This window comes from Podarcis filfolensis, assembly GCF_964270895.1.
Source record: "Podarcis filfolensis genome assembly, chromosome: 9".
Lineage (NCBI taxonomy): Eukaryota > Metazoa > Chordata > Lepidosauria > Squamata > Lacertidae > Podarcis > Podarcis filfolensis.
This window is the reverse complement of record NC_139610.1, coordinates 49,605,804-49,622,825: the sequence shown is the minus strand read 5'-3', so window position 1 is coordinate 49,622,825 and position 17,022 is coordinate 49,605,804. Positions and strand designations below refer to the sequence as shown.

At 39.0% G+C, this 17,022-nt stretch overlaps 1 protein-coding gene across 3 annotated transcripts in view; it reads right to left on the bottom strand.

Annotated features, from left to right (window-relative positions):
* The window catches only part of PRDM5 (PR/SET domain 5), an 84,593-nt gene that overhangs the window by 29,768 nt on the left and 37,803 nt on the right, over positions 1–17,022 (bottom strand). The window contains exons 11-14 of one of the 3 annotated variants that reach the window (XM_083571307.1): positions 11,087–11,176; positions 7,262–7,355; positions 4,211–4,371; positions 1,487–1,580 (exon numbers count right to left, since the gene is read on the bottom strand). In XM_083571307.1, the coding sequence (XP_083427433.1) occupies positions 1,487–1,580; positions 4,211–4,371; positions 7,262–7,355; positions 11,087–11,176 (439 nt within the window). Of the gene's footprint in view, positions 1–1,486; positions 1,581–4,210; positions 4,372–7,261; positions 7,356–11,086; positions 11,182–17,022 lie in introns of all 3 variants that reach the window. The other 2 variants (XM_083571309.1, XM_083571308.1) reach the window with 2 other exon arrangements.

Genomic DNA, 17,022 nt, shown 5'->3' with positions numbered 1-17,022 from the left:
AAAGATCAGAAAAGGACAACCAAAATGTTCAAGGGTATGCAGCAACTCCCTTATGAGAAAAAGTTGCAACAATTGATGCATTTTAGTTTAGAGAAAAGATGAATAAGAGGAGGCCTATATAAAATGATGCACCGTATGGAGAAAGTGGACAGATTAAAATTTTTATCCCTCGTTATTTTTTGTGACTAAGTTTTTTTTTTACAATACTGTCTTTTAATGTTGTATTTTAATTGTTGTAACCCACCCTGGGACCTGAGGAGGAAGGGCAAGTAAATAATAATAATAATAACCTTGAGGAACTATTTTTACTGATCATTTTAATATTTCTTGTAAACCACTTAGAAGTATTGTAAGAATCAAGCAGTATATAACGGTTGTTAAACAAATACATTCTTTTGTATGTCACGAATCTTCCAACTTTTAGCCACTCAGTAATTCATCATTTCCTTGAAGAGTTACAAATTCAACCAGGCAGAGAGCCTTCTCAGTAGTGGCGCCCGCCCTGTGGAATGCCTTCCCATCAGATGTCAAGGAAATAAACAACTATTTGATTTTTAGAAGACATCCGAAGGCAGCCGTGTTCAGGGAAGTTTTTAAATTCTGATATTTTATTGCCCTATTACTGTTGTTGTTGTTTTGTTGTTGTTGTCATCATCATCAGTTCTGTTTCGAGCCACATAACAACAACAACAACAACAACAACAACAACAACAACAACAACAACACAGACTAGGGCAGACGTTTTCCAGAATTTTGAGATTTTAAAGTATCTCTGAATGTTAGTGCAACATCAATGTGCATCAGTATGTGTAATATGGTGTTGTTTTCCAACCACACATGCCACAGTGTCATGCATCACAACATGTACCTTGCTTACTACAGCTGAGTGACACACAGCCACTGTGGGCTGCAACACAAGGAGAAGAACAGGCAGCAGCAGCAACATGCATAATGCAGGTCTAAAACAGAAGGGCCCATGTAGCTGTTCCTTGCAAAGAACTTTTACACAGGAAAAAACGCTTTTGCCTGACATTCAAGAGAAACAGTGGCCAAAAGTCAACTAGCTAAATCAGAAATGAGCACCCAACCACGAGTGAGAAAGATATGTTGAACAAGGGAATAAACTACATAGATGTTTCTTAAAGCATGGTTGGTGTTTGCATGGTTTCAAATGTGAATGTTTAAACTGATTGGTTCCTTTGGCAAAGAGTAACTAAAGGGTTAAAGTAAAATTCCAGGAGCACATGCACTGCAAACTGTATTGTGAAAATATTAAAGTATGGTGAGTAGAAGTTAGGGTTCTCTATAACGATTATCCTATTAGATTTCATTTTTTAAGCACTAATTCCAAATTTCGGCACCAGTGATTTTTACAGGGGAGTTATGGCAACTGTCCTTCAATAAAAAAAGGCAAGTCTACACTATGAAATGGTGCAATTCAAGTGCCTAGGAAATGTTATTCGTTTCTTACAAAGTAGTGTTGTACCTGTATGACTTCGAATATGTACTCTCAGTGTTCCATTGCTTGCAAACTTCTGTCCACAGTATGGACAGATTTTCTCTTTCTCGCCCGTGTGAGTCTACCAGGAAGAAGGGGGAAGGAGGGAAAAAAGAAAGAGTTAACTTAGCTGCGAAAGAAAACATAAATTAATAATGTTTATTATTATTATTGCTCCAAGAGTCTAATTTCTTCAGCTTCCATTACATATCACACTATAATATCAAACTCAGGTTTTAGGAGTTTAATAATGGTTACACTTTAAGATTACAATTACTCTTTAGGACAACACCACAAAATGCCTGAATGAATACTGCTACTCATTGCAAAACAAACCAGGTTATCTAACTTAACTACAGGCCAAATTTGTTTTTTATTTCTCAAATGGTTTGGCTCATAAAAATTCAATTATGGTTCTTGAAACTGCTTGCGGCAGAAGAAAAAGGTCCTTGTTACTTCCATATTTGCACTACAGCTTTTATAGCAAACACTGGCTTGATTTCTTAATGATAACCTTAAGTTCACTTAAAACTTCTGTTTGTGTCCAGTTCTACTAATGCTATTGTTCAATAAAATTGTTAAAGAGACTTTGACCCACAAAACACTTTTACTATAGCTGGAAAAGAAGATTTTGAGCATTACGAAAACTATTGTGAGAAAGATGACTACTAGAAAGATTCATTGCGACTAGATAGTAATGAGAAAGTACATTTTTTACACAACTTTGACTGCAGCTTATGTTCATTGCAAAGGGACTTAATCCAGCAATCTTGTTTAAAAGAACATTTTGGAATTTTAGTGAATATGAGATGGAATGCTGGACCTAGCCACAGTAAAATACAATGGGAATAATTATGGCAAGGACATTTAAGTTGATTGATTTAAATAGGAAACTTAAGGTTTTTTGATGACACCAAAATATAGCTTGCCCAGGTGACACCATAGAATCATAGAATTGTATAGCTGGAAGGGACTGTGAGGGGCATCTAATGCAAAGGAATCTTTTTGCCCAATGTGAGGCTTGAACCCACGACCCTGAGATTAAAAGACTCATGTTCTACCAACTCAGTTATATATTTAAGACTCCAACAGCCACTGCCAGTGAAATAAAGTGGTGAGAAGTAAAAGAGGCCACCACTGCTGAGTGACAACTGTGAGGGGAGAGCAATACCACACTCTCGGGATTCCCTTTAAAACAGCTTAGGTCCAGTATACTGTATGAATTGCCTCCTCCCTTACTACCCTGCCCACTCCTATAGATCAGAAGGACATCGCCACCTAGGGTGGAAACTCAGCTGTCTGGAACAAGAGCAAAGGCCTTCTCAGTGACTGCACTCATGATTATGGAACACTCGTGCCCCACAAACTAGATTTGGCACCTTTTTATTTGGAAAGAGTCTGAAGGGCTGATTAGAAAAGCTCTAATAAATAAAAATCAAAGCCAAGGACATCACAGTGCAGACACTGGGTGCTTCTGGCCACTCAAATGGGTGCTGTCTTGCAAAGTTCAGGCAGACTGCGTTTGTTCGAATGCAGGATTTTCCAGTTCAGTCACTTCCAATTCTTTCCACAGTAAGAACCAATGAAGAAGAATGAGAGGGCAAAAACTCTACATATATTCCTGATCTCTCCATGGATACAACTGTAAGAAAAAATATCCTCTAAACGAAGGTTTAGGCTTCTGCCTACTAGTTCAGGATTTTATTTTATTTTAAAAATCAATATAGTTAACTTTTTTCCATTACAAAACTGTTAAGAGTTTAATCAAAACCATAACTCTACCTGCCAGTTAGGTAAGGTGACAGAGGATATGACCTTCTAGAGACTTCTTTTAATCCTAACAAATCCTGCCACTAACTCCTGCATCCCTAGTGGATAAACAATGTCAATATTTACTCTGTTCATCGAAAGTCAGGACTTACAGAGTGAGGTGGAGAGAGTGTTGACATAGCTCATCTTATCAAATGCAACAGCACAAAACAATAATGAAATCAAAGTGAAGACAAATACAAACCCATCAATACTCCAAACTCAAGACCACAGCCTTGGCCCTAAGAGGTCATACAACGTGCAATGGCTTAACAAAGAAGGGAAAAGTTTAGCATTTTCCCCAAGAAGCTATGTACTTTGAGTCATTGGGCTTTTTCAATAGCTGTCAGCAGGTATACAAAGGCAATGGAAGAAGAAATGTTGAAAGAATGATTTATTCCAGCTTTTCATACCCTTCTGGGTATTTGTCCACATCCACATTTGCAATGTTTCCCAAACCAATCAATTAAAATAATACAAGTTCTTGCATAGATTTCTCTCTGAAGCTAATGAAAAATCCTATTGTTATCAGAATAAGGAATGAGAGTGAGATATGAGAAAAAAATTGTAGTAAGTCGCAGTCAAAGGAACAGAGATTGTTGGGGAGTCTTAAAACAGCTCCACTGATTCATAAATAAGATTGGACCACACTAATAAGCTTGAAGGTCTTCATTGCTTGCTTTTGAAAACTGTGTTTATAGCTACCTTAATTATAATATTTGCATATGCTATCACTTTTCATAAGTATTTATTATTCTGTTGGTATGGACAATCCGCAGCTGAAAGTATTTACTTTAAAATAAATTCCATTATCTCTATATTCAGAGGTAAGCATAGTACACACTGAACGAATTTAACCTATTACAATGATCTCAGTTTTTACAAGCTACGGGTTATACTTACTTTTTTATGACTCTTAAGCACAGACGGTGTCACAAAGGCTTTGTCACACAAATCACATTTGTATTTCTTATGGCCATCATGAACTACTTGTATGTGAACATTCAATGTGTCCTTCCTTTTGAATGTTGCATCACAGTGATCACACTTAAAGGTTCTTTCACCTTGCAGAGGGGAAAAGGGAATAAAGCTATGTTAGTAGTAGACTTAGCTTAACTTCCACTATCATACTAAGGGGTGTTTATAAAACTACTGTTTCTAAAAGTATCCTAACTTCATGCGGCATACAGTCTTAGCTTGGTATTTGAACACCTTGTGACTAAACGTTTTGGCTCCCAAGCATCACAAACCCAGAAGTGAGTGTTTCGGTTTATGAACTTTTTTTTGGAAGCCGAACGTCCGACGTGGCTTCCGCAGCTTCTGATTAAGTGCAGGAAGCACTCAATTGGTTTTCAAATGTTTGGTTTTCAAATGTTTTTGGAAGTCAAACAGACTTCCTGAACCGATTCCATTTGAGAACCAAGTTACGACTGTATAATCCTCCTGCTACAGTTCCTTGAGAGATGTCTAAGAAAGCACATTTTTCAGGCATCCACTTTAGAAATCTACACTCGGTGTGCATTCCAGGTGTATCTTGAAGGTATTTTCCTATTCTACAAATTACTCAAATGAAGACGAATTTGCACATTTCTCAGCAATGAAAAAGTTAAGGCGGCTTACAGCTAAAATAGAAACAGCTAAAAACATAGATAGGAAGTGTTGGTCATCACCATTTATATATTTGGGCCTGCTTGACCATTCTGAAACCACTGAAAAAAGTAAACTCACAAAAATTAATGCAAGCTGCAGACAGCCACATACTATTGTGAATACAACAAAACATAAAATGCAAGCAAGCAGATATACTAATTTTATTGTATTGCATGGTATTTTTAAAAATATATTGTTATTAAAGATTTCTTAGTTTACAAAAATACGTGCACTGTCTCTTTTTTCAAGTTGTGTTTTCTACAGATCAGTTTATTGTATTACATAGTATTATGTTGGTTTTGTTTTATTGACAGTTGGGCATTAGACATTTAATTTTTTTTATAGAGATACAAAGGCTATAAAATTTTGAAGTGAATGAATAATTAACTGCTTCAGCACAATATTAGACCAGGGTAGTGTTTGAAATTTTACAGGATTTTGCTTACTCCATACAAGGTCAGCCTAGTAAACAAGAATCATTCAATACCTTCAGAAACTTGTTACAAGCACAATTATGCTGTACAAACATGGCACATTTTCTTCATTTCTGTACACGTCACCTTTGAGTCTCAAAGGATTATCTAAGAATCTCAGGTCTTCTATGAGTCATACAAAAGATACACAAACAAAATCTCAACTCGCATGCTTGGGCACCAGAGGAACAACGATCAAGATGATCAGGCATCAAGGCGATTTAAAAAATACCTAATGGATTTCAAGGTGGAGAAACAGATTTTGAAGTCTATAGGGAATTCTTTGACTTTCACAGCCACCACTTTTAGTTTCCTTTGAATTGCTTCTTAGTAGTAGCAGTGGGGAATGGTACTGAAATGTTTTTGTTTGTTGAACAGACCCCCAAATTCACATGGGATACTGCAGTACTCTAGCTGTTTTTATATATGCTGTAAGCCTCTCAGAGTGGCTGGGGAAACCCAGCCAGAAGGGCAGGGTATGAATTATTATTATTATTATTATTATTATTATTATTATTATTATTATTATTGGCTAAAACTTGCCTTGTAACACAGGCATGTGGAGAGCAACATCACATACAAAATGTATCAAGTTACAATAATAAAACTTAGCATTTATATAATGCTTTTAAAGTGTTCACGATGCTTTATGTATCAGGTTGTAATCCTTCCCGCAATTCTTTAAGGCAGATCATCTGAGGCTACCATTCTTGAGGAGCTAACTTACGACTAAGGCAACCAAGTTCAGGACACAGGTGATATTTGAATCATGAGGTAAATTTCTGCATAAGGACTTTAATTCTTCCGCAATGACTTCACCTTCTATATCACCCTCAAATATCCACGAATACAATTATATTCCTTCATGTGCGCTAACACAGGAACACAGGAAACTGCCTTATCCCAAGCCATACCATTGGTCCATCTAGTTCAATATTTTCCACTCTGGCTGGCAGCAGCTCTCCAGGGTTTCAGGCAGGAGCTTTTCCTGCCTACCTGGAGACTTCAGGGATCAAACCATCTGACCTATGCCCCTTCCCTATGCTAATCACAGGCAGCACAAAGGACTGAATTGGAATATACATCACACTCTGTAGAGATCCACATTCCTAGGGTGAATGTCCTAGGCTGCATGTGTATCATATACCACCATTCACCACAAGAATTATGGTCATTAGGAGTTTACTGACCATTGTCTGCCAATGACATATCTTGAAAAAAGGGAAGCTCATTACAAAATGGGCAGGATTTACTGGTGAATGGTACTAAGCAGTAAGGTCAGGAGGGGCAGGATAGTCACCACTGGAGTTTTATACAAGAGAGACAAAGTGTGCTGTACAAATTTGGCTATTCCTGGGTAAGGAGTAGATGGAAGAGCTGAGAAAACAGGCACGTCAATTTTGAGCATTGAAGCAGGATTATATCTTCTGAAGAACTCATTCATATTTCCCACATTGACAGAAGGACTCACCACCCAGGGATGTTTGTTAAATAATAAACACATTTGTCTTTCTGTAGCTCTCAGCCTAATGGTAAATTAAAGATCATTTTTCTATTGAATCAAACAGACAAAGACTCTGTTCCCTGCCAAAGATACAATGCATCACTAGTTTATTGATAAACTACATGCCACTTTACTAGTCATGGTTAGAGTTTTAAATTCTAAATCTCCCTCTCCATCCCTCCTCTCCCCCCTGTGTGCATTTAGTGAAAAGACTCTGATACTAACCTACACCAGACAGTCTTCTAAACTAACAGTGCAATTACTTTCTCAGATTACAATACAGCAGTGATATGTGGGAACTTCTGGATCTTCTACATTAACACTTACTGTTATGTATTAGGAGGTGTCTTTGCAGAGAGAATGGCGTTCGGAACAGTGCTTTGCATTCCTCACATTGAAATGGTCTCTCCTCAGAATGGGTCTGTAGATGAAAGACAACGTATTTAAAGGGGAAAGGCTCAGAGAGATCAATTAGAAGTCATTACAATAATTGTGGCTAACCTTGCTGGCTGAGTTCAGAAGAGATATTGCCTTGGTTCACCAAAAAAGCAACAAAGGCTTAAAACCACATGCTCCTGTGACGGAGAAGCTTATGTTTGGGTGGTGTCAAGCAGATGAACACCAAACAGAGAAATGTACATATAAACGTGGCCATAGAGATAAAAACCGCACTCCAGATTTTTTTGTGTGGTTCAGATGCCCAACATAAAAGAATGACATTTCCCCACTTAATTTCAGCCTACTTTTCTGCCAGCTGCTTAGCTCTATTTTTCTGAAGCTTAAAAATGAAGTTAGAACTCAAATCCTGTCTCTCAGTTCAACCTTGTTTATTATTTTGAAACTGAGATCAGTAGTATCAAAATTTTGGTGAGTAGATTTTTTTGTTGCCACATTTGAAGTGTTTTGTAGCTGAAATAAGCTTCAAATCATAAATAAAACATAAAGCCTGAAAGGACACCCCCCCATACATCTTCTTGGATTTCCTCCTGGAAAATGTATAATACACTGGAATAATCAGGTTGTTAAGATATTTCTGTGTTTTTAATTTTCTCTCATTTCCAGATACAAGAAAGAGGTTTGTTGTTGTTTAATGCTCTTCGGTAGATCTAGAACTGTACTTACTTTAACCAAAAGTCACTAGATTTCTGTTAACTGGGAGGACAGTGAGAATTGTTTCATTATAGTTCAGTGTGCATGGCTTCTACACAAATTTATATTCAAAAGCAGTATTTTGCTTAAGGTAAAAATGAATACGCAACACAAATTCTATGTATCCAGACAGAGGGCGGGGTGGGAGAGTTGTAAAATTCCATTAAATGTAAAATGCAAAATTATTTAAAGGCATTGCTCTTGACTTAGACCAGTACCAGAACCTGTAAGGACTGCATTACACTAAAGTTTTGTAGTCACTTTCACCGATATCCTCCCAGGGATTTCTGAAGTTGACCAAGGTTAACATACACCTCAAGCAAGAACTTCTTGCCCTACTAGAATAAGCTGCTTTCCTTCATGTTTGCCTCACTTACACATTTACCCAATCAACAAGCTTTTTCAGACATAATTTATTATAAAAATATGAAGCCAAAACACCACCTGAATTTCTGAAATTCTTCGAAAAATGAAGCAGTTTTGCAGTATCACAGAGTTCCTTCAGAAAAATTCAGCTACATAAAAATTGATGGGTTGTATCTATTGGAGGAGAAGGGGTCTTTCAATTCCTGAAAGTGAAGGCCTAATAATGGAATGGGGATAGACAATTTTCACCGATTTCCTCTTCACCTGCTGCACCCTGCAATACTTCTTACACTGGCTAGAGAGTGTAATCCTCCAGAACAGAATTTAAGGGAACTGGGAGCTGCAGGATGAAGAAGTAGTGAAAATTGCCTCCCTTGCTTTCTGTTCATGGATGCAAAAGCCCTTCCGTAACTGGAAGAGGACCATTGGATACAACCCAATGAAAAGGCCATCAGTGAATTGAACAAGCATGAGTTGTGTCCTGGGCTTGTTGCTGTTATTATGTTTACACTTGTGTATCTGGATATATCTACTTTATTTATTAAAAATATATATACCTGGCTTTTATTTATAAAACAAACTCAAATCAGCTCACAAAAAACAGCAGTTCAAAATGAATAAAATCAGTTCCATACAATAACACCAAGAGAAATATAAAACAATTCAGCGGTGAAACAGGGAGACAAAGCTCTAAGCCACATTAAAAGCTTGATAAATTTTTTTAAGTCTTAGGAAGGCACCTAAAGCTTAAGAGAGAGGAGGCCAACTGAACTTCCTCTCTAGGGAGAGGAGGCCCACAATGCAGATGCTGCAACAACAACAAAAGGCGCTGCTTGGCTTTTATGCTTCTGAAACTGGTGAGACACAGGGCCTCCAGTACTGAGCTCAGTTGACAGACAGCATTACATGGAACAAGACAGCCCTTCAAATATCCTGCCCCCAAACCATTTAAGTCTTTGTAGGTTAGGACCAGGACTTTTCATTGTGTTCAGAAACCAACTGGAAACAAGTGCAAATGAATCCAAAGTAGTTTTGCACCCCATGAAGATTCTCCAGGATCTGCAGAGCAAGGCACACATAGAGCACATCACTGTAATCTGGATTGTATATGACTATAGTGGTACCTTGGGTTACAAACACCTCAGGTTACAAACACTTCGGGTTACAGACTCCACTAACCCAGAAGCAGTACCTCGGGTTAAGAACTTTGGTCCAGGATGAGACCAGAAATTGCGTGTCAGCCAGTGGCGTAGTGTGGGGGGTGCAGGGGGGCAGGCCGCACCAGGTGCAACATCTGGGGGGGCGCGCTCGCACTCGCAGCTCTCTGCCCCTACCGGGTTAGGGGGTGCAAATTACTTGCCTTGCCCCAGGTGCTGACAACCCACGCTACGCCACTGGTGTCAGCGGCACGGCGTCAGCAGGAGGCCCCATTAGTTAAAGTGGTACCTCAGGTTAAGAACAGTTTCAGGTTAAGAACAGACCTCCGGAACGAATTAAGTACTTAACCAGAGGTACCACTGTACAAAAAAAATACAGATTAAAATATGGAGCTAAACTATCACAATAAGTATCTCTTAAATAAAAGAAGTTTAACATTGCCTCTGGACTTTGACAAACTTTAAGGAGGGAGATATTTCATAGCTAGAGAACAGCCACTAGAAACATTATGTGCCTTGCTGTTCTCACTTAATGCACTAAGAACACCTTCAAAGAGAAGCCCCTGGAAGATCATAGGAATTGTGATTGATAATAGATTGCTACTGTAGAACAAGGCATGGAAATATCTTTCATATATAATGCACCATCTGCCCATAGGTTTTGCTGCAAAGTAACTGTTGCCTTTTCCCCATTACAGATATGCATTCTAGACTAGCTGCAGAAGGACAGAAAGGAAAGGCAAGTGCATCTGGAACTACTTCCCACACCATTTCCCCACCCTGAGCTCCTTTGGGAGGAAGGTCAGGATATAAATTTTAAAAATAAAACAAGTTAAAAACCACAACATGGTTCTTCACTTTGTATTCACCCCCCACCCTCCATAAACAATTCTGGAAAACGCTCAGCGGGGAAGGGGGACTTGAGTTGCTTTAGGTTTTCCCAAGAGAGCTCAAGCAAATGAGTGAAGCATGGCCTCAACAGTCTTCCATCTCCTTCTCAAGCTTTCATTGTGAAAGAGAAGGTTGAAACCAGCAGTGGGGGACAGAAGAAACCTTTCCTTTCCCCCTTTTAACCAGAAATGGCATGCCTTCTGCATGTACAGCAGCATAATTTCCTGCTGAGAAGCATAGGATTTGTTTTGTCAGCCTCTTCACAATAATCAGGAGGCAGAAGAAACTAAAATGACCATGCTCCCCTGTTGTTGTTTTCTGATAATCTATGGCAGGTGATGTGAAAACTCTTCATCCAGAAAAATCATTGAGCCATATTTTCAAAGTTGTTCCTCCATTGCATAGAACAAAATATTGTGTTATCAGTTAACACCATTTTTTTTTAATGGATGTGGCCTACACAAAAGGCGGGATGCTTTTCTCCAAAGTCCACATCCTTGTTAGGGCTATTGGTGTGGCTCTTTAACAGCAGTTGCTACAGAAAAGCCAAATCAAGTCTGGACATAAAGAGACTGAACTACCTTCTCACCTCAACAGGTGGTTCCTCCAGAACAGGGTTGAGACATTTGGTTGATACTTTGCTGTGGGAAAGCTTGCATGGCTGCTGACTGTGCTGTACCTGTTCTGTGGATAAATAGAAGGCTTCAGTCTCTAGGGCTGTTAATCTGGCACCATGCATGAGTGAAAAATCCCCCGCCCTCATTTAAAAAACACACTTGGGGCTTGCTTAGGTGATCAGCTATCTGGCTTTTTGAACATCTTAAATAGATTTACCTTCTGATTTCTTTTAATCTGATCAGAAGCTACATCAAACTGAGAGCATAGAAAGTACCCCCAGATAATCAGAAGTATTTGGACTTGCCTTGTCTCTTGTGCAAAGAATAAAGCGGGGAAACTGTAGACCTTGAACCTGAAAGTATGACTATATCACTGGGATTTATTTCCTGCACGAAGAATGGTTAATTCAGCTAGCTGTATCAACTCTGCTTTCCTTATATGGTATCCAGATGCAAAAGATGGCAGGACTACACCTTTAGAAAAATGAATTTCAGCATGTGTAGTTTGCACTCTAGACCTGCTGAAATTCCCTCTCCTATGCCACTGTTAAAAGGTGCAGGAATCTTGTCTTCATTGGCATCTGGTCACCCTATTTCCAGATCATGTAAACAAGCCCTTAAGTTTCATTCAGAATAGCTGCAGAGTTTCTCTTGCTTTGCCACTTAACAGCCCTTTATCGGCTTTTCTAAACCACTATCCTGAACACCAAAACCACTGTCACTCCCTTACAAGAATTATCAGGCCAATTTTAAATGTTACAGACTCCCAAAAGCATTGTGAGTAGCATTTAAAAGCTTGTCATTCCTTCCATTTACCAAAATGTGCAGTGTTTTCACATCAGTAGCAGCAATGCACATCCCAAGCAATTGCTGGCCCTTGTACAAATTTGAGCCAATACATAGTGTAAGAGGCTTTTAAATGTTATGCCTAGCATACAAAGCATGAGGATAAACACTTTTTAATCAGCCTTCGCATGGGAGCTATAATGTTTCAATTGGCTCTCAGTTAACTACATGCAGAACTTTGTTGACTGTGCTCACATTTGAAGGAACTATATTTATCAAGAGTTTTGACTAATTTCTCTTCCTAACAGAAGCCCATATGAGTGAAATCATGTAGAATTTCCAAAGCCATTTGCAGTGCTGATCGACTGCTGTTTGAAGACACATATTTTCTAGGCTATAAGTGAAGCAGCTTGTTCTACAACACTGGAAGACCGAACAGTTCCTCATAGTAGAGTAGACCAGTAGACAGAGTCCATAGTAATAAATGTAAAGATGGTTGAACTGCATACATTTGGTCACTCTTTTGGAAGCTATGCAGAGTTTGGAACATCAGTAGAATTAGAGGCTCAGTACAGCAATTCATTTAGTAGGAAATGGTTTTATTAATTTACATTTCTAAGCAGTGTTTATTTTCTTTCAGATTTTATCAGCTCCATGTAATTTCTATTCTATTTTTGCTCCTTTTCAATATTATAAATATGCAATAACAAGGGATGTAAAAAAAAATACACCCAGTATTACAAATGCAAATGATTCTCACTCTGTACTTCCTTCTTGATTATTGTTAATGACAATATTGACCCTGCCAGCTCTTGAGCAGATCAAGAGGAGATTTCCAGACCAGACTGGGCTCTTCTTGCCCAGAATGAAGATGCCATATCAGAGGATGGGAAATCATCAGAGGTCTCTTATACAGCCCAACCACGCTTCCACAACTCTTAGGGAATCAAATATGCAAACTATCCTGAAGTATTCTAGTCATATTCTGTACTAAACCAATTCAACATGCCTAGTGATATAAAGCAGCTCTCAAAGAAATAAAAAGAATTTATGATGCCCAAGCACACACATAGTCCTCTTCCTCTTCCTCCACTACCCAAATATTATAAATGAGTAGCATGTTATATGTGAGGAAACATGATCCATGAAACCATTGTGAAGATCTCAAGCATCTTCTAAAGCCTATCTGTAATGTGAAGCTGTGGCCTGATATATTAGAAAACCTTTAAAGGTATATACAGGTAGCCTTTAGATCCAGTTTCTTAAAGAGATTCCCCTCTCCCGCATCAGGTAGAGGCACCCAGTCTCATTAGGGGTGTCTCAGATAACTGACCTCTCTGCATGCAGCAGGGTTTTTAAGTTGTTTTGATTGGGAGTAGTTGCCTAGAATGCATATGTTTTTATTAGACACTCTGTCTTATGCATGTGGAGTGTTCAATAAAGCACTTCTTTTTATGGCAAATCTGTAGGGACACTGTGCTTTCCTCTCTGCCTTGCATCCCCATGCCCCCTTTACTCAGGGTCTGCTAATGTCTCCACAGTTACTAGTTAAACATAAAAGGCATCTGCCAGGGTGGTGGGGCAACGGATCAGGAAAGCAGAGCTGGAAACATTTATTGTACAAAACTAGCTTGTTATCCTACGCCACAAATCAGTGTAACGGACATGCCTCCCCGCCTGTTATTGTCGCAAAAACCCTGTGGGGTAGGATTAGGCTCAGAGAGTGTGGCTGACCTAGTCACTTATAAAGCAATCCAAATGATAGGAAGCCAAGGCAATTTTTTTCCAAACTTGGTTCAGGAGTGGGGCTACTGCCAGCTGTGTCGGCGTATACCACCCTTGACTTACACCAACCCTTCTGCTCAAGTAAATTCTATTGGGTTAATAGGTCACATGACTGAGCTAAACTAAGTTTGGAGTGAGGTAAGTCACTCCCCAGAATCCTCCTTTTATGGGACTTACCCAGGATTTGGATGAGCCCTGAGCCCAGAATGTAAACAAAAGCACATAGTCAGCCAAATATAAATGTTTGGAAAACCATTTTTAATGTGATTGGTTTGTGTAATTTTCTGGTTTTGTGCAAATCTGAAGGAGCAAAATTAAGAAATGTCTTAAGGCTACACTTCGTTCAGGAGTGTGCCAGAAATAGCTACAAGAATGTACATAAAAGGAAATGAGAGCACGAGGGAAGTAGTGGTCATGCAAAGGGGAAGAGCAGAAAGTGGTGATTCACCTATCCAAAAGCACTGCGACAAATAGTCTGTGACCCCAAGTGAAGCGGTTTGAGGGCAAATGTCCCCCAGTTCATTAGATTATCCCTGTATGGCTAAACCCACATTTACAAGGAGAAAGCATCAGGGCTGGTGTTGTTGGAAGGTAGTGTCTTGTAGTTTGTGCAAATTAAATAGGAATGGTAACAGCTGCAGACACACAGTAAACTTCATTGTAGACAAGCCCTGCACTATACAAAGTGAAATAATGAAAGTGTGTACAACCAAGGTGCTATTGTTAGCCATTTTATGATCTGAGGTGATAAGCACCATTGCAGTGCAAGTGTTTTATATGCTACACATGGATAACTGGGCCACCTCAAAATGAAATCAACTCCTTGTTGTGAAAAGACTATGTTAAACCACATCAGTTACAGCACTGGGTAAACTTGGAAAACAGTCAAACACACACTTCGAGTCAGCCAAGTTTGTTCTGATGCTCCAGCACACCACCAGATTATGTATCCATAAAAAAATTATCCATAGGCGTCAAGGCAACCTCTGCCCAAAGCATATAATAAAACCCTCCCAGAGGGCACAATCCCCATGTCCTGTTTTTCATTAAATATTCTTAAGAGAAATGGCTCTAATACCAATTCAGTGCAAAGACCACAAGATTATCATGGATTTATATTTGACAGTATCAAATTTGAAAAACATGTTTTTTGTTATAGGAGTTGGATTTTGCTCTTCTGACCAAGCCATGCCTGTTGCAGACGAATAATAAAGCACCAAAGTTGGTGCTTTGATATGATTTGTTAGATGTGTTTTGGAATTTTTGGTAACTACTGGATCAAATCAGGCTTGCGGATCAGGAGATGTCTGCTCCTAAGCAGGCCTTTGATATGGTTCATCTAGCCCAGTATTCGGCATATTCTGAATGGCACTGCCTCTCCAAAGTCACCAAAGGAGCTCTTTCCCAATTCAGCTAACCCGAGTACAGGAGCTGAACTGTGTATGCTCTGTCACTAAGCTATGGCTTTTCCCTTTTCAAAACCACACAGAAACATTGCTTCATTTGACTAGGTCTTATCTCTAATGCACAGTTCTGTTAACTATACAAATATTTTTATTTGTAGAACTCACTGACAAGGTCCAAAACATGTTGGCCACTAAACTACACTTTTGCTTCCTGCATTTACCTCCCATTTATCCCCCCAAAGCAGGTGCCCTCCAAATGTGAAAGGACTGCAGTCCCCATCATCCCTGACTATTGGGAGTAGTGGTCTAAAACATCTAAAGGTTAGAGAAGGCTGCTATAATATAACCTGTTTTCTGAGAGAAGCACAGGAACAAGCAGCAAAATATGTTGAACAGGTTCAACAGATTTTTATAACGTCTTTACTGTATTCCCATTTCTGTTTTGTAACATTTTATGACACCTTGTAAGCCACTTTATAGAGATTTTGCTAAAAATGGTCAGTAGTGTATACATTTCCTAAATCAGATAAATAAAACAAATGTGCACAATTACTCCAGGTAAATCCATAGATTAAAGAGAAGATTTCCAGATAAAGCTGTTTATATGACTCAGAACCAGCACCTGATATTTTACAAACGAAGCACTACTCAGAGTAGCACAAAATGCACACAAAAAGAGATTACAAGTGGGTACTTCAGATGTAGATTTCCCTGAGGTAGTGTCAACCCTTCACCTAGACAGTACCATTTCAAATGGCAGGTGGGGGTTCACGTGACAGAATGCTCTTCCATAAAAAAAATAACCCCCCCCAAACAAAACCTCCATAGAGAAAGCTAGACATGAGGGGGAGAGTATTGTTGCCCAGCCCTTGAAATGCTATTTCTCTATACTTAGTGATTTGTTATTGTTATGAAGGAAGGTTCAAACATGGGAGCCTCCACATATAGACTGAAATACAGCAGCCCAGGGACCCGTTTACTACACTCTGTGAATTAGACTTGAGGGCAAAAATAGAATTACAGTACTGGGGTTCATTCATATTCCTTTAGCCACACAGAGAGACATAGGTTAATACTTCATTCATCTTTAAAGGGAGGGGTGGGGTCTACTTTTTGCAACAAAAGTTGTACATAGGTGAGATGAGATAAACTTGTCTGCTTCCCAGCTGACCTAGTTGCAATATGTTGCTTCAGAAACTTTTCTCCACAACTCAGCTCACTTTTGGTGGTGGAGCCAGACTGCGAGAAAAGTGTATGAAGTCAGTCTGTTTTGGACCACAGTCACAAACAGCTCATGAACTGCATGAACCCTAACTGCTACAGCTCACGGGTATATTTAATTGTACATAGCCATAGCCAATATAATTAGCAGGTATTTTCCTATCAGTTGCTGTGTCTCAGGCACTAGCGTGGATAGCTTCTTACTACAGAATTACTGTATTATCGCCAAATGCTAAAAATTTGAAAACTTGTAATCTTTCAGTTCTGAGCTTAAAACTAAGAACTTTAGTAAACTTAGAGAAAATGAATGAATTACAGTTCCTTTTCACTTGCCATCTGGTTTCTGAGCTTCCAGCCCAAATTGCTATCATGTTTCCCAGTCTTATCTTTGAAACCATAAGGGTTTAAAAGAGAAAAAAGAAAGCTGAGATTCATGAGCTTCTGTAACAGCCACTGTAGCTCATTTAGTGTAGTTTATGCCAATTTTTACTTGCTGTTTTAATGACGTGGAACAATTGAAGGGTTTTGAGGGAGCACTGCTTGGTCTTTTAAAGATTCACCCCTTAAAGCTGTACAAGTAGGGCTGAAAATTCTCTGAGCCTGTCTATAGCTCAGAGGCAGAATTTCCAGTTGTTGGAGGCAACTTAGCTTTCCACCTTCTACCCTAACTACAGGTGCAGAATCAACTATGCAGAATATACACATTTGCT